The 26,051-nt window shown below is 36.4% G+C and overlaps 1 protein-coding gene across 1 annotated transcript in view; it reads left to right on the top strand.

The window, feature by feature from the left end:
• The window catches only part of LOC140244525 (ubiquitin-associated domain-containing protein 2-like), a 44,933-nt gene extending 20,153 nt beyond the window's left edge, over positions 1 to 24,780 (top strand). The window contains exons 7-9 of the mRNA XM_072324152.1: positions 5,975 to 6,056; positions 9,768 to 9,922; positions 24,572 to 24,780. Of these exons, the coding sequence (XP_072180253.1) occupies positions 5,975 to 6,056; positions 9,768 to 9,922; positions 24,572 to 24,679 (345 nt within the window). The 3' untranslated portion in view covers positions 24,680 to 24,780. The remainder of the gene's footprint in view (positions 1 to 5,974; positions 6,057 to 9,767; positions 9,923 to 24,571) is intronic.
• Positions 24,781 to 26,051: the final 1,271 nt, after the last annotated feature.

Here is a 26,051-nt window from a genome sequence, read left to right as displayed (position 1 = left end):
TGAAAAACTGGATGTTCAGTTGTGCAATTTTTCAAGAGTACTGGAAAGCAACTCAATACTACATGTCCCATAGATAATAGCTGGTAAGCACAATGTATTCTAAGTTAGTTTGAAAAGAGGGCTAATTGCGGTGGTATAGACAAGGCTAAGACATTAAAAGATGTTAGTAAAATTTCATTTCATTTCATTTCATTTATTTCCACATTAAAAACAACAATCATTACATTTCAAGTCATAGTATAAACATGTTCATTGTGGGGGACCAATTAAAGCCTTTCAGGCTTGTTGGGAATAGGCCCCAAAGTAAATACAAGACTTTCTCAACTTACAATATATAGGTACAAAATATATGGACACAAATGGTTCACAATCAAAGCAGGATGAAGAAGGAAAAAAGAAAAGAGTAAAATACTGGCAGAATATACAAAACCATGTTGCTATTACATACAGAAAGTGCGTCTAAAATTGTTTCTGAACTGCTGTAATGATTTGCAGTTTTTCAGTTCCTTTGGTAAAGTATTCCACAAAATGGGACCTTGGTAAAAAATTGTTGACTTGGCTAATTCGGTTCGGTAGAGGGGAGGATGAAAATTTTGTTGGTTTCTTGTATTATAAGAATGAATACTGCTGTTGAGATGAAAACATTGTCGTAAGGGGGCTGGTAATGCACCAAATAAATACTGTTGCATAAAAATTCCTGTTTGGAAGCAGATTATATCTTGAATTGGTAATATATTCATTTTTTGGAATAATGCAGAAGTTTGTGACAAATAATGTGAGTGAGTTATGATACGAATAGCTTTCTTTTGCAACAAATGAATACGTTTCACATTCTTTTTAGTTGAATGGCCCCAGACGAGAGTACAATAACTCAAATGAGATGAAATGAATGAATGATATAACAATTTCAACACGTGCTTAGGTAAAAATTTCAGTTTTCGCAGTATACCAATATTTCTCGACAGTGTGTTGCAGAGCATATTAACATGGCTATTCCAAGACAGTTTATCATCCAACATAACACCCAAAAACTTTATATTTGTTACACGTTTGATCATATCACTATTATAATATAAAACAAAATTATCAGTACATTCACGAGTCCCAAATATCATAAAATTAGTTTTTCCTGCATTCAAAATTAACTTATTTGCCTGCATCCATGCATCTAATTTTTTCAATTCTATATTCATATTGTCAAATTAATGATAGATCATTGTTACGCATAAAGATATTTGTATCGTCAGCAAACAAAATATAATTTAACAATTGGGAACAGTTTGGTAAATCATTTATGTAAATCAAAAAGAGAAGAGGGCCAAGAATGGAACCTTGAGGGACTCCACATTTTACAACCTTATAATCCGATTTGAAACTTTCTATTACAGTATATTGCTGTCGATTATGTAAATAACTTTCAAACCACTTTAAAGCCACACCCCGTATACCATAATGACTAAGCTTGTGCAATAAAATATCATGATCAATAGAGTCAAAGGCTTTTGACAGGTCAGTGAAGACAGATAAAATAAATTCTTTGTTTTCAATCCCTTGGATGATATGTTGCATAAATTCTAATACTGCGGAAGAAGTGGAGTGCCCGTTTCTGAAACCATACTGATTTGGAATGAGTGTATTGGAATCTTGAAGAAATGCGGTAACTCTATTGTAAATGCATCTTTCAAATATCTTAGTAAATGTATTAAGAATAGATATGGGGCAATAATTACTCATAATACTTCTATCACCTTTTTTATATATTGGGATTACACGTGCAATTTTCATATTATTTGGGACTATACCAGTTGATAAACTTATATTGAAAATGTCACACAATGTTCTCACAATAAATGGTATAACTTGTTTCACAACCCAGATACTTATAAAATCAGATCCTGCACTAGTGTTATTTTTCATCTCAGAAACAATAGACAGAATTTCACCACATGTGATAGGCTTAAAGAATATTGATGAATACACAGGGGTGCTTAAGAAGGATATAAACTCGCCATCATCTTTAAAACCTTGATTCATTGACAAATTATGACCAATGGTTGAAAAATAATCGTTGAACACATTTGAGACTTCAGCTTTATCTGTGACCAACTCATTATCTATCTTTAATCTCACAACATATCGAACAGATTTAAGGATATACACTCCAGTTCCACCTCCTCGTCCATGAGTTCTATCATTATTTTCAAAAACATAGTCTTGCAGTTGATACATTTGTAGAGGAGATGACTTTGTTAACCATGTCTCTGTCAATCCTATTATTTCAAATTTATATTTCAAAGTATTGATATATGACTCAAAACTCTCAAAATTTTTTGCAATACTACGGCAATTAAAATGAACAAAAGAGTGATGCTGATATAACTGATCAAATTTATGATTAAATTCATTCATAGTATAATACTGTTTGTATACATTTTCATCCAAATCTTTATTTTTCAATAATTCTAGCGGATCAGAGTTGTGAGTGTTACACTGTTTATAATCATTTGTGACATACTCAAAGAATGAAGCACATACATCATAATACTCTTCATTTTCTGCGGTATGATTAAATGGAAAAATATTACCAACACAATTAATGCAAATTAATCTTTCTTTACTTTTATCACACAAAAATTCAGATAAGCTCAGATTCAACAATCCTTCATCAAAAATTGAATCGCAGTTATAACATAAAAAGGTTGTCATGGTGGAGGTTCCGTATCCTTACATGGAGTAATCTGATCCCACACAAATACATGTATGATATGTGTACCGTGGCGCACAAAGAAATGGTAGAATGTATTATATGTGCCAGAGTATAGAGAAGAAGTAGGGACAGGATAATGAGGTATATCAACCGAGACATCAAGATTCATACCAGAAATTAAAATACCACAAAACAGTAAACATTTGTACAATACAGGTTAGGAGATAGCATTGAAAAACAACATTGCAATCAAAATAGCAATTGGTTTTGGTTGTTGAATACCTAGTAAAACTTACAAAAAGTACAACCAAGCTTGTTTCTGTTCATGGAGAGCAGGTGTTGACAGACACCACAATGTGCTTTTCAGCTGAAATTCAAGACCAGTTAAACCTGACTTGTAAAAGGTTGGCAGCAATAACAGGTGCCTTGCACAAAGGTAGTATTGTTTTCTGAAAATTATTTCTGTAGCACACAGATTTTTTGGCCTTCATTTTCCAAAAACTTGAATATCAAATTGAATGTACGGAACATCAATAAAAGGGCACAACTCCCCATTCTTTTGTAGGCATGTCAACATATGTGACCCGCTACAACAAAAGGATCCTAAAGTCGCTGACGGCTGAGGCAAGAAAATCGAGTTTGAAGTCAGGTTATCGAAATTGGTCAAAACGATCAGATTTCTGTTTTTGGCATAATTTTGTAGTCTAATGTATCGTCTCTCATCTGCCGAAATTTCGAAGCTACATGATCAAAGGAAAGGCAAGAAAATATATATTTTTTTTTGGCCATGATTTTCCGACTTCCAAAAACAGAAACATGTCCGAAGATTTGGATTTAGTGTCACAGCTAGACTCCACCCGTAGCAACGAGGGAGTGATCTTATTGGTCAGTGCATGGCATCCTGATTACTGATTAGTCGTGCGTAGACCACTGGTGCTAAGCTTGAATGAACATTGCGGAGGTTGCTAGGAGTATACCTTCTATTGTCAAGCGGTGAAAATTGTCTTGCCTCAACTTGATCATGATAGCGGCGGAAAGAAAACTTTGAAAGCGGTTCTCAAAACGCTGATTTCCTAAACCACTGGACATGTGCTAATAAAATCAAGGATATCTCCGTAACCGAGCACTTTTATGAGATGCATTATATAAAAAATTAAAGTGGAAGAGTATTAAAGGGAATAATGCCATGTCATTGTGGAGCCCACTGGAGATGAGGGGAGACTAAGGGATCGCCTGCGGCGTCTGTCCGTCCGGCGTCCGTCCGTCGTCTGTCCGTAATGCTACAAAACCTTCAGTAACTCTTTACTCTGGGCTTCAATTGCAATCAAACTTTGAGGGAAGAGGGATCATACAAAGTTTCACATATTACCATATATGAAGGTCACCTCAAGGTCAAAGCTCACAGGCAGGGGTCAATGAACTTTAGGGCCCAATGTTAAGTTTTTATGGCGCGTTTCTATTATGGGTCATAACTTTTGATCCATAACTCCATTTGTGACTAAACTTAGATGGTAGATGTCCCTTGGGGAGTGGATGATCACCACAAGGTCAATGGTCACAAGCATGGGTCAACGAACTTAGAGCCCATTGTTAAGTTTTTATGGCGCGTTTCTGTTATGGGTCATAACTTTTGATCCATAGGTCCGTTTGTGACCAAACTTGGATGGTAGATGTCCCTTGGGGAGTGGATGGTCACCACAAGGTCAAAGGTCACAGGCAGGGATCAACAAACTTTAAGGGCCCAATGTTAAGTTTTTATGGCACGTTTCTTTTTTGCCATGAATTTTTACCCTTGTACAGTTGTATATCTCTTTTTATCTGTTATATATCTCTTTTTATCTGTTATATCCCATTCGCGTACAATTTCTTGTACGCGAATGGGCAAGACACATTATGGCACTTGCCTTGTTTTTAGAAAATTGTCCTCCCCCGACTTTCGGATCCCTTTGTTGTAGCGGGTCACATAATAGTGGCAGGAAAGCTTACTTTCCCAATGCTGTGTATACCCTTTACTCATGAACGGCCACTTCCAGGACATGAAAACAGTGAAAGTGTCCGATCTTCCTTTTTAGGAACTTTGGTAAAATTTAGACCCCTATTTCTGTTAATGATGCTCCCAGTGTCCTGCCAAAGGTATTATTTTAGAGGATGTCTTAGGTCTGCAATGCAGGTGGCATTATGTGAGAGATATTGTTGAAATTTTGCACTCTGGAGTATGGTGGTCAAATCTAGACTCCTGTACTTTTGGTGATTTTGCCATCAATGATCCATCTTTTGTGGGTCAAAGGTCATACAGTTTCTGTAGTTTGGTTGCTGACTTGAAAACACTTCATACTAGCTGCACTCTGTGGCTCTTTTGTTTATCTTTGGTATGCTGATCAATCGTGACTTGCAACCCCTATAGTTCAACGAACCATGGGATACAAATTTCTGTTGCAGGGCAGTGGATATTTCCAGTTTCTTACAATGTATGCAATTCTTTGTGTCTAAAGTTGATATTTTCAAGTCAACAAATTGCCTCTGGATGTGATTATGTGATTTCATCTTAGGAAATATTGTGTCAATGGCTTTTTGTGAGTCTACAGGAATTTTTGCATGGATACTATTCCAAACAACTAAAGACACAACAAAAATGCCCAATTATGTGCAATGGGGTGCAGTTACCTGCAGTGTTAACTGCTAGTGATCCAATATGTTTCATAATTTATAGGTGCTTATTGAAGTCTTTGTGTGATTGCGTCAAATGCATATGTTTGTGTATGTGTGTGTGTGTTTGTTCCCTGCTCTTTGATAAGATTGCACTACATAGTCAGCTGTTTCCTTTTTTTCTCTCTTCAGTCTGTATCAATACCAGCAACAGTGATATGTGTGAATGGATTTGATTATGACATACCCAGATCGGGATGATACACCTCAACTGCACCAAAACTTTTTTGTTTCAATGTCGTGTTGTTTCTTATTGCGTGAAATGCATGCATTCCCCATGCATTTTTGGTATGGAGTATAAATTTTGACATTGACGTGAATTCAAATATCAATTTCTTGCCATATCCCTACAACTTTTTGTTTATCAAGGTGACTTCAAAGCAAACAAGGTTGTTTCAGTGCAGGTAGTTAAGAACTGAATGTGTGTGTTGATTGGCAAACAAAACATGCTTTCCAAATGGAACTGGGCAAACAATGCATCATTGAAGATATAATACCCAAAAGTGATAATCCTTTAAATATGTCATTGACAACCCTCCTTTGCCTGTGTTCTGCTTTTAGACTTTCCCAAGGATGAGACCAATGGCAGAAGGTGCAGTGCCCAGAGTGTTGGATGGTGTGCCTACCAGAACGCAAGATGGAGGTTAGTGCCTTGAATCTCACATATGTGACCCGTCACGTCTAAAGCAGCCACAAGTCGCCGGCACCACAACTGAGAAAAAAATGAGATTTTAGTTAAGGTACAGATGAAAAATCGAAATTTTGATTTTTGGCTAATTGGAAACTATAGGGTTTTATCTACCAGTAGCTCAAATTTCAAGGTGTCTTGCAAAAGAGAGAAGTGTGAAAAATTCAACTATTTTTAGGCATTTTTTTGGCTTGTCAATTTCTGCTGCACGGCTTGAGCAAGGGCTTTGCATGGCTATTTCATAAGGCTTGAAGCTGATTGGCTGGTGATGATGTATTTTACTGAAGTCATCCAATGCCCAAGTGCAAGTTACAAAGCATGATTGATCGTAAAATCAGAGCGTTATTGTTTCCATTTGCAGAGATGACTTCAGCATAGTTGGAGCAAACAATGGACAGCGTGCGCCCGTCGGCTGACTGGATGTAATCCCGTGATCGGTTGTGGTCATTATACTGTTAATCTTGGAACAGCGAAGAAACTGAGAGCAAACTTTAATTGCAATTTTCCCTGTATTTTGTTGTCACAAAATTCCCATGTTCACCACATTTGATTTGAAATATCTCTGGATGTAAAGCGCTTCTTTTAATGCATTATGCATCAAATTAAAGCCTAGAGACTGTTTAACTATCTTTTTAACAGAAAATTCAAAGAATCCGATTTGTGGCTGCTTTTGATATGATTGGTCTCATTTACATTGTATGACCAATCTTCAACAGATTTTTTTTTTTTCTTTTTCATTCTGAATAGAATTTGCAGAAAAATACTTGGTCAGATGCCGGAGTCTTATTGTAAAGCAAGTGCACACTACTTTGGAAAAACAGAAAGGCAAATAATACTGCAATACATGCAGTTTTCATATAGAAAGAAAACAGATATTGATGGAAGAAACTCTAATCTTTCTATCAGAGCCATTTTTCTGGGCAGCATAACACAAGTAAACATGAATTTAGACCATAAATGCAGGCACTCTTGACTACATTTTGGGAACCTGGTATACCAGGTTTCTGTAAGAAATGGGTGAAATTTGTTTTTTGTGAGTGGTATTTCAACAGTGTTCGATTCTGAGAACTTCGGATACAGTATGATTTATTCACAAAATCTTGAAATTTGCATTTTTTTCTGTGGACCCCCAAGATCTTGGCCGTCGATCACGTAATCGTGGCAAAAATCAGCGTGAATATTGCCCATCATGTAACCTCGAAGAATGAATCATAAATTTTACCAAAACATGATAATTTTCTGTCAATTATGCTAATTAATACATGATTTTTGTGCATCAGATTTTAAGCTCTAAATCCCTAGATAAAGCTTCAAATGGGCTATTTTTTTCCTCTTAATATTTTTTTTGGTAGTATTGTTTGAATTAAGATTAGTGGTATCAAGATGAATTTCTTGAATATTAAATTGTTTTTTTAATTTCTTGTGTGTTTTCATTTTTAATTTGTTATGTATTTCTTTTATTTTTATTCTTGTTTTTCACTGTTTCTCTTTACCTAGAATAGTTGATGATAATCAGGGATGCTTTCTGAGAAAAACTGGTGGAAAACATTCATTTTACACTTCTTACAAAAGCCAAACATTGTACAAACAAATGTCCAGAAACAGCCATTTTCAGTGACATTAGTCAGGAAAATATGCTATATCTTGGCAAGCATACCCCTGATTTTTGCAAATAGGATCTCAAAATGTGCGCAAAGTCATGAAATTTCAGCGAAAAAATATCCACGTTAAAAAATTATCGAGAAAAATGTTGAGGGAGAGGGCTTTTGAAGCTGGCATATCCAGGCTACTATAGGATCAGTTGGGGAAATGATATGAATCAGGAAGTATAATATGTGTGTGTGTGTTTGTCTTTGTGTGACAGGCAGAGGAAGAGGAATGATTATGAACAAAATAAGGAAAGAAGTGTGCTTGTCACTTAAAGTATCATAGTGTACAATTTTGTATGTGTTGTTCACCTGAAATGTTTGGATGAAAAATGCTGCCTACATTTCTTGGCATTGGCAGGGTCATTGTCAGTTAGTTGATGCGATGTATTTTGAATCTGAAAAATTTTACTGGTACTTTGGAAAACAAATTAAAAAGAAAAGGTTTGTTGAATTGATGCACTTACCCAAACTATGAGACTGCCGCTTCATTTCTTTTTCTTTGCCATTTTGTCTATAGATCTGTTGGTGTTGTAGAGCATGTATGTGTACCTGTTGCAACACAAATCAATATGAGTGACGTTTTCACATGGTTTATGGTGACATGCCTACACACAGAGTTATGTGTAGGATGGCTTGGGACAGGTCAATATCAGCTACTGCTTAAAGCCCAAAGAAAGTTCTGGTACGCCTGCAAAAGTTGTCAAATTTTGCTCCAAAATGTGAACGTATGCCTAGGAAATGTGCGGAATAACGCTGTAATAACAAGATGTTCGATGGGTAACGATGAAAATGGGAAATATTAACCAAAAACATTCAGTCTCAGAACTTACCCGAACGGGGTCAGGCTAGACTCAGACTCGGGGATAACTCGGCCTCGCTTTGCTTGACGGCGGGATGAGTTGTATTGGTTGTCCCTCTGGATTGTACAGCGTTGTACTGTGCATATGGGAGCGGCCTGTATAAACTACATTGTAGCGTTCTGGCTACTCGTAGTAATGGTCCGAGTTGTTACAACGCGCGCATCAAAAACCTCTTTGGCGCGCATGCAAAATTAGTGTGCGCCTCTCAAGCACCTCTAAAAACAATCAAAGACGCTTGATAAACAACAACAAAAACTTCAAAGCCCGCGCGTCTCAGCAACTGAGGTGATGTGCGTATACCATATAGGCTTGAGGACCGCGTGCTGTCCATTTGTTTTGTACAGGATTAGCATACACTTTCCTGTCTGCTCATCAAGACCTCATTTGGTACCCATAATATAGAGTAATGATGAACATAGCGATCACGAACTGTGTGTAAATTGTCTGAAATAGGGTCGAGTTTTCCCTGAGACCGAGTTAGTCTGGAGACTTCTGGAATAAAAGTCGGTCTACTGACTTTTATCATTTTTCTCAAAATACTCCAAAACGACTCATCATTCCGGCAAACCGCGTCAGCCAGGTAAGTTTCTTTGTAGACTCTTTTGATATATTGCAAGCAAATATGAAATGGTGCCAGACGGGTTCTCAGGCCCTTACCAGAACTTTGTTTTCACTTTAAATGGGAGCCCTGACTTAACCCTCTGTGTACTGTGATCAGTGATTGGCACAGAAAACCTCATGGCAATAAACACACTGTCTGAAAAGTCCCTGGCTCAGAAAGGGTTAATGAGAAAGAAAGCTTATCTTCTAACCCCCTTCTGATTATTAAGGTGGGTGTCATCATGTCACCATCCAGTTGTCTTTGTTTCTCTTTGCTTTTTTTGTAAATACTATTGGTAGACATAATTTGGAACTTAACACTTTCCAACACAGAAATCCTGTGCTACTGATTTTTTTTTTTTTTAAATAATTTATATATATATATATATATATATATATATATATAATTTGTATTATTTCTTTTTAATCGACTGTACAATTGTAATTGTAGATGATGTAGTATAAGGTTGCCTGAAGATGTGCAGGTGACATTTGCAAGTATGTTGTAAAAATATGTGGAATTTAAAGCTTGCTTACTTGCTTTTTTTTTTTTGTAGAGACAACCTCTTCCCCAGGAATCAACTCAATGTCATCCTATTTACCTGAGGCATCATCCACATCCTCTCAACCTCCTCCCCAGGATTCCTCTGATACACCCAGTACTAGCAATGACAATGTTGGCGAGGCACAGACCAGTGTGCCAGAAGACAGGGTGAGGCATGCTTTATAGTCTAATATGCAGATACACTGTTTTCTAATTTTGTATGAAATCTTTTTGTACAGGTAAGTTATGCAGGTATTCTCCTCTTTTTGCAACTCTGGCAATAAGGGAGTTCATGGTTAGCGCATGTCTCATTTGACCCCTACACCACAGACTTATGAAACATGGAAAGGACCTGTGACAGAGCATTTTTTGTTGAAGCATGCCACCTTTGTAATCAATGTCAATGATATGTGTGTGCAGCTTTTGTTAAACATTATTGATGAATCACTTTCACCTGTGCGTTCTGTGAAACACACAACTTAAAGGTAGGGGATACCTTTTACAGACCTCCCAAAATGCAGCAAAACATTAAATATGAACCTCAGGGGACTTGTTTAGGCCACTGCTGAGAAATCTGGAAGTCAACAGTTATCTACAATTTGAATAATTCACAAAACTCAACTACTCAGTAGTTCTGTGTGTCAGCCACACTTAAGCCTTTTTGTCGCAGTCTTCTGTATTTTTTTATCTATAAACACAAATCTAAAAGTATAAGAGCTGATGTAATAACATATAGAGTGTGTGGCAAGAATGTATATTGAAATGTTTGTAAGTTTTGATGAACTTTCTTCACAAAATATACATGATGGACACACATGCAGTGCATGGGTCTGCAAAGGTAGCCTAGCAATGTACTGGAATTTACGGTGAGCCCCGAAAAAAATTCAATTCAAAATCTAACGGTCAATAAAAATGTACTAAATGTTACCTTCCACTTTTAATACTTTATGGGAGTTTCTAAAATGATACTCTCTTCAACATACCACTGTAGTTATACAACTCTTCATTTAAGGCATGCAAATGGGATTCCCTACCTTTAACATTCCAAATCCTCCTTTGCCTGAGGATTCTTTTCATTTGAAAGTCAATGGCAAATACACAAACATTCTCATTTGACCTTTATTTTGCACATCGCAAATCGCAACCGTGAACTCCCTAATTAAATGATTGCAGTGACAATTAATATTTGACATTTGTTCCATAAGGTGTGGTTAATGGAGTGTTGGAACAGTAGACCTGGATCTTATGCATATCAAAATTAGTGTTGTGTCCATTTACTAGTATTTGAATGTGTCTGTACTGTCACTTTACAATAGCCTTATGATTAAACGTTTATAATTGAAGACCCCCCCCCCCCCCCCCCCCGATGGAAAAGAGGTAAAGGAAAGATGTTGAAACCCAAGATAAGCTTGTCATAGTTTTTTAGAAATGTTACAAAAAAGGAGCCATTGACTGATCCACAAAAATTGAGCATGTCATTCCAGGCCCAACTCCAACTTTAGCCAGATAACCAGCACATGCCAATTTATTAATAAGAAACCTTTCATTAAAGGACAAGTTCACCTTCATTAACATAAGGATTGAGAGAATGCAGCAATATATTCAACATATTTTCACTTTTTTCGCATAATAAAAGAGCACTTGACTTGTCTCTTTCTAAAGGCAATGGGAATAATATTACCCATAACATATGTCAGTAACGAGTCATGGGAATGTGTACTTTTTTCAAAAGATGAAATTTTGTGAAATTCTCTTTATATTTTCCTTGTATTGTTGAATGCATGTGACGTCATACACTCTTGTAGTCTTCTCATCCAGCGGTGACTGCACAAAAACTTCAAAAATTCATAACTTTTGAACGGATTTTCCGATTTTCTTCAAACTTTCAATGATGTGTTCTACTAATATTGCTACATTCTCTCAATCCTTATGTTAATGAAGGTGAACTTGTCCTTTAAGTACTGCAATGATGTAATCATAGTGCAAACTCGCATGTGAATTGGGCGTGCAGTTGTATAACTTGCTTAATCTTACATATGAATTACTTCAAAATAAATTTATTTTATGAAAATTAGAGGTAAGTTTGTGCAGCTTAAAGGACAAGTTCACCTTCATTAACATTCACATTCTTTGCTAATACAAGTGTACTAGAATAGTTTTTACCATGTTTGATGTTTTTTTCATATTCATTATCTATTTGTAAAGCTTCACAGAGATATGCTGGAACCTTTTTTTTTTTTTGACATGTTCCAAAATTTGTTTATACCAGAATCCAGGGGTGGTCTTGTTGTGGCCGGAAGCACAGTCAGGGCTAGTTTTCACATATTAATCCTATTTTGATTTTATTGTTCCACATCTCAAAACATAAATAACATGATACGATCGATTGAACATAAGATTGAACACAGCATCTTAATTACAAAGAATACAAGAGAAGACAATTTAACAAACATGAAATGTGGGGACCTACTAAAAAGCAAAGCTTGTAATGTATAGGTCCCTGTATAGATTAAAGTGTTGGTCTTCTTAAACAACCTAGTAACGAAAACTATGAAAGGAAGGAAAGGGACGTAAAAGAAAAGAGCAAAAAGAGCAAGAGAAAGAAATAGAATATACGAGAGCATAGCGAAATACAAAGTAGCCACCTGTATTGCGCTTACAAGACTCCTTGTCACCTGAGCAACATACAGAAGCTGTAGTTACGTAACTGTAGGAATGCGCAAAAATGCACATGATACATAATGATTCATTAATTCAGGAATAGCCTTGACATAAATGACTTGGTAAAAAGAACGAAAAGCAAACCTAGAATACATATAATAAACAACGAATCTAATAAAGAAGAGGGAGTTTGAATAAAATTGCATGTTGTATTATTAGATGTAAGCCTGCACAAGGGATTTTTTTAGTTTACGTTTAAAACAATTCAGTGACAACGATTCAGTGATGTCAGAGTCAGGGCTATTCCAGAATGTCGGACCTGTATGTACTATTGTTTTAAGAGCAAATGCAGTTCTCACTGGGGAAAAAAATGAATTTTCCTGTCTTGTAGGGTAGGAATGTATAACTTTATTTTTTACAAACATGGGAGTGAAAGCATAAGGTAATTCGTCTTTAGTTAACTGGTACATACATCCCAAGGGAGTAATTATTATTATTATTATTATTTATTCGGCATTTGCAAAACAATACAAGTGATAACAGAGAAACAGAATAAACAGTCAAAACACATGAAAACAAAGTGTCAGGCTTTCCCTGTTGAGCTTCCCGAACGAGCCGGGTTGGAAAAAAGCAATCAAAATCACTATGACCCATGGGCCTCTCCAACCAACTTAAGGAAGCACATCAGGGAGTTGTTGAACATAAAAGAAAGGAAATAATACAATTTGAATTAAGCGTGTACACCAGATGGATTTTTTTTCTTCAAACAAGCTTAAAATATTTTGGCAAATGGGTATACATTCCACCCCCCGTAAAAAAGGAAAAAAAAAAGAAAAAAAAAAGAATATATATCAAAAATTTTAAAGAGGTTATTACTTTTGAACAGTGGGCTTATCGGTGCTAAATAATTGGTACAGTTGATAATTCTTATAGCTCGCTTTTGTATTCTGAAGATAGACTCCAGGCGTATTTTGGAACAATTCCCCCAGGCCAGTATGCTATAATGAAGATACGGCAATAACAAAGTCGAATATAAGGTACGTAATATATGGGGAAAACATGCTTAAGCTTTTGTATAACACCCAAATTTCTTGATAGTAACTTACATAAATGATTTGTTTGTTCCTGCCAAGATAATTTACAATCAATTAAAAGGCCAAGAAATTTAACTGAATTTGTCTGTTGTAAGTGTACTCCTTTGATTGAAATTGAGCCAGGTAAACAAGTGATTGTATTACTAAACACCATAAAAATAGTTTTGTGTAGATTTAGGGATAATTTGTTACTTTGAATCCAATCATTTAAATGTGATTCAACTCAGAGTTAAGCATATCAAGTAACTCAGTAGGATTTTTGTGCGTCAAAAAAAAGACTTTAATCGTCCGCAAACAAGAAGAAAGAAAGGAGTGTGGACGACCTGGGCAAATCATTTATGTACACAATAAAAAGAAGTGGTCCCAAAAGGGAGCCTTGTGGAACACCACATGTTATATTTGCTGTGCTTGAATCAGAATCATTAATGTGTACAAATTGTGATCGATTTGTGAGGTAATCTCTGAACCACTCCAAGGTGCTGCCACGAATTCCGTAATGAGACAGTTTGTACAGTAATATTTCATGATCAATTGTGTCAAACGCCTTGGAGTGGTCCAGAAAAACTCCCAACAGTGTGAGATTTAGCTTCGATAGCTTGAACAACTTTATCTATTAACAACAAAACGGCGTGAGTAGTCGAATGTTTTTTTTTGCGAAAACCAAATTGAGTGTCTACTAAGATATCATGATCATTTAAAAACTTGATAGTTCGGGAGTAGACAACTTTTTCAAGTACTTTGTAGAATGATGATAAAAGAGATATAGGTCTATAATTGCCCAGGTCGTCCTGTCTGCCCTTCTTAAAAACAGGAATAATCTTGGCAACTTTCATTTTACTAGGAAAAACACCAGTCATTAAAGACAAATTAAATACATGGGTCAAAGGTGCGGCTACTTCATAAATAATTTGTTTAAGAAGAAACATTGAAATACCGTCATAGCCTGAGCTTTGTTTAGCTTTAAAATTATTTACAATATCAATAACATCCAATGCATCTACGGGTGTGAAAAATATAGAACTAGGATTGGGATTCACAAGAAATGAAAGAAATGTTTTTTCCGTTAGTGGAATATTTCTGGCCAAATTTGACCCAATATTTACAAAATACGTGTTGAATGCTTCAGCAATACCACGGGAGTCATCAGTTATCGTTCCATTTTGTATTATTTTATCAATTCCCAGTTTCTTTCCATCATTCTTTTTTAGTACATCATTTATAACTTTCCAAGTAGACTTGATATCATTTTTATGGATTTGAAATTGTGCAGAAAAATAATCTTATTTAGCTTTACGTAGCACAGAAGTCAAAGTATTTCGGTAAGCTGAGTATTTGCGTTTTGCTTCTTCTGTGCCACTAGACTTATATCTATAAAATAAGTTATTTTTTACGATTAATAGATCTCAAAATTGATTTGGTGATCCAAGGACTTCCTGGGATTTTTTTGTAATTCAATTTGATCGAAGAAACTGGGAAATGAGCATCCTATAAATGCAAAACAATTTCATTGAATATATATCAAAAGCTATATCAGCGTCATTTGTATTATAAACAACAGACCAGTCGGTATGATCAAGACTCATTTTAAAACTTTCTATACGTTGTTGTGACATTACTCAAAATCCTTTTTTATTATAATTTGTTTTACCTTTTTCAAAAATATTATGTAACGTCACAAATATAGGGAAGTGATCTGATATATCAGAAACAATGATTCCTTGATTGGCAACGTGAGATAAATTTGTAAATATGTTGTCAATTAGTGACGAAGTTGTACCAGAAACCCTTGTTGGTTTCGTGATACAAGGTATAAATGAATTGTACATCATTGTATCTAAAAATTCCTGACACTGGGGCTTTTCATTATAATGAAATAGATTAATATTAAAGTCTTCCATCAATATAACAATGCTTGTTCATGAGAGAGGGAGAGTTAAGTATAGTTTGCAATACACCAACAAAATCTTTAAAATTACTATTTGGTGGCCTGTAAATTTCGCCAACTATAAGGGCAATTCCGCAGTTAGAGGGACATGACCATAAAATTTCAATTTGTTTTTTTCCTTGATTTTTGTGTTTGACTTCAGAAAGAACACATTGATAATTCAGGAAAAACTATTTTCAGGGTATCTTGATAGTTTTAGGTATTGAATTCACCAATTTTGAACAAGTAATCTTTCAGATTGAATTTCATCAGCAAAATCTCCATAATGGCAAAGAAGATAGCTAATCAAGTTAAATGCCATTTTCTAGCCACAAATATTGAATTCATAGAGGCAATACAGTGCTTTCATGGATAGATTAAGTAAAATCAACTTACATGTCTTCGAAATGCAAACATGTGTGCATTTCCCCAACCATTGGACAGTCATGTAACGTTACTAACCAAAAAGTGAAATTATTTACCTCCAGAGAGTATAAAGTGTCTATGAATGATAATATTTCAATTTTTCCTGCTGTGTCCAATGACTAATTGAAATATAAAAATAAATATTACTAATCATTATAGAAGTTAGAAATAACGGCAGTCAAAATGTGTAACGTTACTAACCACGTAACGTTACTAACCACAGCCTGTGTGTATCGTAATGTTACTAACCATGAAATAAGTGAATAAGACTCCAATGGACAGGTCCTGGTCTGGCAAAATTTTGCCTGATGATAGAGCCAGATGTCAACTACAAGATTACGTGGTCATACAGTAAAAAGATATTGGCTTTTTTTTTTAGTAAATTAAATATGCAAATTTACGCATGAAATCATATTTTCACCTATAACTCCATAAAAAAGACTGAAGGATTGCTAAATTTTTGTGTAAGAGTTCCTCAAGACATATCAAACAGTTTTCTTGCAAAAAAATAGCAAAATCAAGGTCAGTTGCTTTTGTTTTTTATTGTTTTGTTAATTTCGTATGTATTTTAATGTTTTTTTTTACCTTTTGTTTTCTATTTTCTTTTGTGCCAAAATTTGTTGCAGGCACTTTTTCAAGCTTATCTACATTACAATTGATTAATTTCACTGGTCAAAGGTTGAAACAATCTAATTATTATCAAATTAACACACGATATCATGAATTTGAGCTGTTTTCAGGTGGACATGCATTTATGCAAAACATTAACTGCAGAACGGTGTACCCGGACCAAGCAAATTTGGTCTCAAAATATGCGGGAGACTTCAATGAAAAAAAGTCATGAAACGATGCGGCAAAATCTTTGCGCACTGCGGAATCGTGGCCGGAAATGTTGGGGGGGGGGGGGGGGGATCTGCAGCATTCGCATCACTACAGAAGGCTCACAAGGTGCACATTGAGCAATTTTTTTTTTTTTAACCACTTTCCAGAAATTGGAAGGGGCAATTGATGGAATCTGTGGGCCAGCAGAGCATTTTGTGTGGAAAGTAGTGTTAAAAACAATTGAGGCCATCACTTCAAATTTTCTGTCCCAATTTGAAATTATCATACAATGGTTTGTTGGGGTTAATTACGCTTCAGGTACAGCGAACAGACTTTTGTTTTCAGAACAATGCAGAGATTAGACATTCAAACTGGTCTAAAAGAAGAAAAAAAATATGTCTCTAGACTTGAATAAACATGAATTCAACTAATACACTGTATTATTTGAGTTAAATGACTTAAACTACTTTCACAATAATATAAAACATTGCATTATGCTGGATTCCTATTGTGCAATGACTATGCACACCACAATGGGCCATACACTGTACATACTACATACCGGTACATTAGTTTTTGCTCTTTGATTTCTTCCCCCTTTATTAAAGGTACTCTTGATAAGGAACACATTAACTGTTTTGCTCAATAAAACAGGCTGCTTTTGTGAATTACTGTGAGTCATGATGAACAGTGATTGGCAAAGTTATGAAACTGTGGATATCACTTGACCTAGTCTTTAAAAGTGGTACTTTTTTTTTAGTTTGTAATTTAAGCAAACTTTTTTTCTAGTCTTTTTTAACATGTACAAGTACAATGGTACTATACTGCATGAGTTTGATGATTGAAATAAGAGTTTCATGTCTTATCTGATGTTTCTTAGCTTTAACTTTGCATTCTCATGAGGAAACATGTAATGATTTGAGTTAACACACAATTCTGTGATCACTGGACACACCGTAACGTTACTAACCGTAACGTTACTAACCATGATTTTTGTACTTAATTTTCAAACAAAGTTACAATGAGAAAGGATATTTGGGGTAGATATTGCCCTTACAGCTAGAAATGAAAAATAAGTGTTGATATATTTCAAGCTATACTAGTTTTAGCAAACTTTTTGTTCAAAGATGCTCATCAATTTTTTATGTCCTTTTTTTGTAACGTTACTAACCGGCATTAGAAGCAGACCTTTCTTCTAAAATAATTCATGAAATGACTTCATTCTTTGCTCTGTTCTAGGTCTACACTAGAATGATCTCTGGTGACATTAATGAGACTTCACATCCACAGATAGAGAAATGAGTCTAATCTAAATCATGAGAATGTCCCTAAAATGTAACGTTACTAACTGCGGAATTGCCCATAAGGTTTTTCGCATTTGGTACAACAATTGCTATAAAGACACATTCAATCATATCAGAAACTTGGCAAAATATTTCCATAACATTAAACTTGACATCATCTTTAACAAACAAGGCCACACCACCACCATGCTTACGTGTTCTATCCTTTGAAACTAGAGTGTAACCTTCAATACATACAAGCGAATGAAGCGGATCGTACAACCAAGTTTCGCAAAGACCAATAACTGAAAAAGTAACTTATGAAAGATTTAAAAGTAATTTTAATTGATCAAAATTTTTACTTAAACTTCTCACATTATGATGCATTACAGAAAAACTATTTCGTGAAGTAAAAGTTTCGCGGTGTACCAGTTGTTGTGGTAAAACATATTCAGTGGTTATATGAGGTACAGCTGCATCATTTTCGTCACAATTATATTAAATGTAAGTCGGGCATTTGCTCATGTAAACAATGAATAACATCAGACTGAAAATACACCTTATTTGTTTTGTGAGACGTAGTATAATTACCTTCAAGAACTGCTTCTACAAAATCATCGTTTGACAGTGACTGCATTGGAAGACTATCCATTATGATGAACTATCGGGGCATCAACACAACGGATTGAAAAAGTGTAGGGAATTTCATCTCCATGACTACCACGCAATGCACGAATAGCAAAGTACACTATCAACAAATACTCAGTATGCATGAGTAATATCAGTGTTTGTTTACAATCATTGTTATGTAATGGAATGATGATGAAAAGGAAGGTAGGTTGCTCGGGTGACTTGGGCTTAACGTGAATACATGAAATTTGATTACGGCGCATAACAATTACATATATATCGTATAACAGGTGCGAGAAATGATACCCGGTCATTTACCAATGAGGAGGATTCATACATTATAAAGTAAATTGCTATCACTAAAGAATAGAGGGAGTGGAACATTGTCATATCGTCACCCTGTGTACGAGGTAAAACTCCAGGTACAAACTCAAAATTTGTACGGCACAGGGATTCACAAAATGAAATAAGGAATGCTACCAACACGATATGAATGGCACAAAACCATGGCCTTAACGGGTAATGACTGAGCTTTAAAAAAACAACAACAACGGAGGTTCAATCCACCTACATCAGAATATTATGCTGTTACATTTATTTAAGCAACAACTACAGCAAATATCATGTGTTATATGCTGCTATTTTAGGAGAATGAATCAAATAAATAACTGTGCCTACTTTACATTTCAGCAACTTTCAATGTAAATTACCTATAATATCAAACGGATGCAGTTGTCCTGTTGTTCAGTTCACTTGAAGTGTGACATTTATAACTTGTATAATTTAAATCTAAAATCTAGTCTGAATTACACACAAAAGCAAAAAAAAAAAAAAATGGCGTTGGATTGATGTAACAAGCAAAGTGCTGCGAAGAATAGCTATGATATCACATAATAGACTCAGACTAGATGTGAATTTGACAACTAATCAGAAATGAAAATCTCTCACCACTTATTCAATGTAATGGTCCCATGGCGCTGTTTTCTGGCCCTTATCGCGTGACTCCAGGATAATTAGGGTTCCTACCAAGCGGATTCGTGTAGACTTTCCGTGATCCTTTCTGAGCTTGTACGCGGCGGATTCAAGTTCGTAGCGACGGGCTTTGAGCTTTGGGGGGAGGTCTGTTTTCACATTGAAGCATGGCCGGGTCTCAGGCGAACGATGTCTGGTCTGTTTTAGAAACGAACGTCTGTTTTAGAAACGATGCCTGGTCTGGTCTGGTCTGTTTTAGAAAACACATTTTTAGATTTTTTTTTTTTACAAATTTGACAGTTATTTCTGCCACTGTGATAGAATATACAAATGGACTCAATTCTCCCTGGAGGATCCCTTAAGTCCCCAAAGTTTGATATATGTTCTTCTTGGGAAAAAGTCCAAGAAAATGTGTAGAAGGTGAACGTAGCACCAGACCTACTGGGTCTCTTTTATCTTCTCATTGAAAACTAGTATCTGGATTTTGATCAAAATTAGCAAGAAACATCAGTTGGGAGAATGCATCGTAGTTTGTACAAAAGGGTGGTGATAATAATTATGAAATAATGGGTATCAATAATGCCCTTTACCACTCTGTCTCAGTCCTCAATGGGCTTGAAATATCTCTCACGCAGCATAAAATATCTCGCAGCATAAAAAAGAGAAAGGAATAGAGGAAAGAAAGAAAGAATTCAGAAATTGAATCATTGACTAATCATACTAAATAAAATTGGTGTGTTCTCAGTGCTGTCTTAAAAGAATCCTCTAAGGAGATAGTGGGAATGTGTAAAAGAAGCTTATTCCAGAGAGAGGATCCTGTGTGAATAAAAGACCTGTCACCCAACATGTTTTTTTTTTTGTTTTGTTTTGGGAACTATGAGGAGGCCAGTATTACAAGAACAGAGTGATCTTGAGGGAGTGTACTGATGAAACAGAGAAATGTTATTCTGTGGGGCAGATCTATTCAAACAATGATACACCAACGATAATACAAATGATACAAACAATGATGTACCGAGAGGGGCCCTGTAGGGCCTGACCAAAATACCGTAAGTATTTCAAACTGTTACTTATACAGCAGTTTAAAGAATATATCATGGAAAAAAATGCCTCACGTTTCTTTGGAATAAATCAGGAAGGGACTCAAGGCACTCTTCTAGAAATGACACTAGCTACATATGGATACTTTGGATACAGCTCTACAGATTTTACAAGTTAAAAGGTAACTCTTTATGCAGATGTGATATGAAATAAATTAATTTCTGACACTCATGACAGAGAGATTATCAAAGGTGTAGGTCTTCTAGCCACCTTTATGAAGCCATTAATCTTGAATACAAGTTTTGTAAAAATAGCAGTTAGCCACATTAAATCTTTAATGGAAAATGCACTTGTTATATATACAATATATGTGACCCTGCATCACAAAACCAACAAAAAGTTGCCAGACATGGATTTTTAGTTCAATAAGAGCAGACTCTAAGTTTTAAAAATGATGTATAGCTCAATTCAAATGCATTCCCCTAACCTAATTAAATACTAAAAAGAAAGCACATACTCTGTAAAAAGGTGAACTGAGAAAAGAGGCTCTGAAGTACATGGTCTATTCAAGTGCTTAATCTTTACCAAAATGGAGTCAAAAGGGGCCTGAGCTTTCGATCCTAGCAGAATCTTCGTCAGAGGCAAAATGACAAACAGGCAGGGAAAGCAATCACATATAAGGACTTCACACAACAAGAACAGTTATGGACAGGCTGGGTACACAGAACAAAGAAAACAAAGGAGAGGGTGGGAAGTCATGGGCAAGGAGCCCAACAGGTAAAGGGAGGGGGATTAGATCAGGAGGGCGGACAGACAAAAGGCAGAGGAGGGTCAGTGATGATCCTGAGGACCATGGGGCAACCATTGAAGGAAAAGGATGAATACGGAGGCAACATCAAAGAAGATAAGGAATAACAGAGAGATAGAGAAAGGAAAAGAGTGAAATAGTAACAACAGGGTGAAGGGGGGGGGGGGATGGGACGGCTGAGCAAACAGTGAGCCCTTAAGAGGTGTACCAGGAGGAGGCAACAAAATTAAAGTAATCAAACATACAGTATCAATTTTCCACTAATAAATGTATTCATTTCTGGTCATTTTTTTCTGTTTGCATTTGTTACATTCTCAAAAAGCTGCATCACTTCGGTGATCCCTCGCATTTATCCCCAAGTTGAATTATCCTTCGGGTTTATGCCAGGTTCAAGTGTGTATGTGTGTGTCACACATGAACACACTGCTATAGCTTCTGACCATTCGAGCACTGAGAATTTAGGGTTTCTGGGACGAACACTGCACTAGGGCTTTCTATAGCTCAGATGGGTCGGTAGGGCACCGGGCTAGCAATCCAGAGGTCTTGGGTTTGAATCCCGATGGAATCCCATTTTCTTTGTCAATTTTTCACTAACAAAGTATATACACACACAGTAATGATAATTACACAGATCTACTGTCAACACAGCCAAGCTCGGCACTCAGTGGGCCACCATTTCAATCTTCCTGATCAATCCATCACTGATATGACTCTACAGGGCATTGAATCGTTAGGCCATCCAACCCCATGGCCTGAACATCCAGGAGGGAATTGACTAACCTCCTTTATATATATTATATATGCCATTTTATTATTATTATTATTATTCTCTTGTCTATTTTTAATTTCATTTTGTTCTTTTTTTTGGTGCTTTTTCCAGTTGCAGACCCCTTTATTCCCATTGATTCCTTCTTGTAGTCAGAGTCTCTTTCCACCTACCACTATTTCCACCTATATATACACACACTTGGTTTCGTTTGTTCATCATATTTGTGCTTATTATGCCCATGCCTGCTTATCTACATACATTGTATACAATTTTCTCTCCCTCGAATGTTGTGTTCCCCCCCTTTTTTTCATATGTGCTTTATTTTATTTTTTTTATCAATATTTTTATCATTATTGTTATAATAATTATCATTATTATCATTACTGTATGTGTATATATACTTTGATATGTTTAATTACTTTAATTTTGTTGCCTGTCCTGGTACACCTCTTAAAGTATGGTGAACGAGAAAAAAAAGGATTATATTCATAAACAAGGTAATTTATACATTTCTGAAAAGCTTAAGTCTCTAGGAATATGAATAACTAGCTTTCAGAATGTAAAAACATCTCCAGAACAATGGAGAGATGGTGTTTTGAGACCCTTTTTAGACCACCTGAACCCGCTCTGACGGCAAAATTTTGGTGACCAAAATTATGACGTCACGAAATGTGCGCTGTGCTACGCACTCCATCCACACAGTGAGCTCCGTCTATGGAGGGCCGTTGCGGACGTGGTTCGTTTGGGGCATACGCAGGGAGAGGCAGTTGCATACGTATGCCTGTTTCCATGTATGCCCCGAACAAGTTATGTCCACAGCGGCCTTCCATATTTGTCGCCTCTCCCTCGCTTCTTTTACAACCCTGACTTTGCCACTGTCAATATCAGTGTTATTGTCACTGTCATCACTCAATTCACTCTCGATGTCAAACTCAAAGTCTTTCCGTACAATATAAGGTAAAAATTTGACGTTTTAATGTCTCAGCCGAGAAAGCAGATGCGACTAAAGACAGGCCAAATATTGCATCCACTTACCAAGAAATACATGCTTTATGAATGGCGGCCTCGATGTCCCGCTGCACTCGTAAAGGGTTTTGTTCATTCGTGACGTCATATTTTAGGGCCCGAAAAAGACGGCTGTTCCGGAGCGAATATCGGTGAAGCAAATCAGTCAGTTTTAACTCGCGATTTCTCATTCGCGCGAATATCTTTTAATATGTATCATTAACAATCTGTTTTAGGAGACATATCCCTCTGCTTTGACACCTTCTTTTATATGATTTTCTTGATTTTAATGTCTCGTTCACCATACTTTAAGGGCTCACTGTTTGCTCAGCCCTCCCCCCTCCCCTTCCCCCCCCCCCCCCCCGTTTTACTATTTCACTCTTTTCCTTTCTTTATCTCTCTGTTGTTCCTTATCTTCTTTGATGTTGCCTCCCTATTCATCCTTTTCCTTCAATGGTTGCCCCATGGTCCTCAGGATCATCACTGACCCTCCTCTGCCTTTTGTCTGTCTGCCCTCCTGCTCTAATCCCCCTCCCTTTACATGTTGGGCTCCTTGTCAGTGACTTCCCACCCTCTCCTTTGTTTTCTTTGTTCTGTGTACCCAGTCTGTCCCTGACTGTTCTTGTTGTGTGAAGTCCATATGTGATTGCTTTCCCTGCCTGTCTGTCACTTTGCCTCTGACGAAGATTCTGCTAGGATCGAAAGCTGAGGCCCCTTTTGACTCCATTTTACTCCATTGGCTTGCCCTTATTGGATAAGCAGTTTTCAGCAGCTTTTTTTTTTTGCTACACTTGCTAATCTTTACCAAGCCTTGCTAGCTGTGTAGTGAAAGGGACAAAACACAGGATGTAAACCACTGGAGCAACAACAATGAAGGGATTATCAGATTACGCTGAAATTGAGCATGTTCTATTAACACATTCTGTCCATGATTAACGCCAACTTTCAAAGCAGTAGAGTTATTCTTCCAAAAGTTATTAGACTTGAAAGTGAAGAGTGTGTAAAGGATTTCAAGAAAAGAAAAGGGGGAATCAAGGAGATACCTGATCATTCTATTCTCCCCCCAAAAAGGGTTTGTAGAAAAACTGTTGAAAACGCACACTTTCCCATTCAGGTTATGATTCCAAAACTGAAGAATAATGTAGAAAAGGATAGCTCTTTCAGAAAATACAAAAAACCCAAGATTGACTCGGTTGACCCATTTCACCTTTTTTGAGTTCACACGTAAAATCAAGGAATGTGACTTTTTGTTCATTTTGTGATGCACGGTCACATATATAAAGTGGTTACGTCCTATACTTGAATATCACTATTTCCATGTGCTCCATAAAGGAGACAAATAGTTATTCAAAGAGAGTCTGTCAATGTTTATACCCTTTCAGATCAAACAACTTGTGGACATGGGTTTCAACAGAGCAGCTGTGATGCAAGCACTGCAACTGTCAAACAATGATGTTTCCATGGCAACCTCAGTTCTCTTGCAAGAGTGACACTATGTTGGTTTGTACTTAAACCTGTTCCTTATGAGAACCTGGTATACTAGGTTCCTGTGGTGCCAACTGATATACGGGAACTTGGTATACCAGGTTCCCAAAATGTAGACAAGAGTACCTGCATTCATGGCCTAAATTCATCTCTTTTTGTCTATTTGTGTATCACAGTTACTGAATTGCCCCTTTTCCAATTATAGCATGCGCTTATTTTGCTGTAAAACTCGTATGAAAATGTACATAACAATCAAGACTGAGCTCAGTAGATTTTCACGTTTACTGACCCTGTTCTGGTGCCTCTTTTGTGTAGAACAAAAGAGTTTATGAGGCCATCAGTGCATGCTCTATTCATACCTTGCATTGTTTGATGGCTGTGTGGATTGGCAAAAAGAATCTTATTTTGGGGTATTGGAGTATTGCATAATTGTGGGAGGAACGGGTTAACTATCAAAAGAGTATTGTTGGGTCTGGTGTACTCTGTTTATCTGTGTACTCGTAAATGTAAAATGTAAAGTTTTCCTGCTCTTTCTCTTTGTGAAGAAGGCTACAGATTAACCTGCTCCATCAATTGACTCTGTGATAAAGGTTCCTCCCTGTAGTATCTGTGGATTGGACATAGCAAGGTTGACAGTATGAAATCATACAAGGGAAGGAATTATAGCCACGTGCAAGCATACAGAATGGTCCCAGGGTTACCTAATTAGTGTGGATTTTGTAATATCTACAATATCTGTGATGTGGATTGTAATATCTATGCTATTAACCCATCAATATTAATATCTACGTTATTAACTCATCAATATTAATATCTACAACAGTGCCCCCTCTCCCTAAGCCCCCAGGGGACCCGAAGACCTGAAATGTAGGAATCTTTAAACTTTTCTCTAGATCCAGAAGTGATAGAGCTAAGTTATTAATATGATTACATACATTTGGTGATTGAAGTTTAATTTTTTGTTCATGGTAGACCTGCGTGTGATCCAGACTAGTGCAGAAGATTAGTGGATACAATTTTTGTCGACTACTGTATTGATAATCGATCATAAGAAATATTACGTAGCTATCCATGATCAGGTATGCTCTGAGACTGTAGTACTTTTGTTGAAACTTTTCATTTGATATTTCCCATTTTCACATTTGCAAACTGAAATCATGTTATTACAGCATTATCTCTTTTTTTTTCTTTTTTTCTTTTTTTTATGGTGGTGGTGGGGGGGGGGGGGATTGACAGCTCTGCAGGCATATGAGAACTGTGTATTCCCTTTAAAATGCATGGTCATGTTTGTTGCAAAGCTTGATTGGTGTAAATGCTAGAGTGATGGAATGTTTATTCATATAGATGTGCACCATACCCCCTCAGAGGCCTCCAGGG

Source organism: Diadema setosum, chromosome 21 (genome assembly GCF_964275005.1).
Source record: "Diadema setosum chromosome 21, eeDiaSeto1, whole genome shotgun sequence".
In the NCBI taxonomy this organism is placed as follows: Eukaryota; Metazoa; Echinodermata; class Echinoidea; order Diadematoida; family Diadematidae; genus Diadema; species Diadema setosum.
The sequence above is the reverse complement of the archived record's forward strand: the minus strand, read 5'-3'. Positions and strand labels throughout refer to the sequence as shown.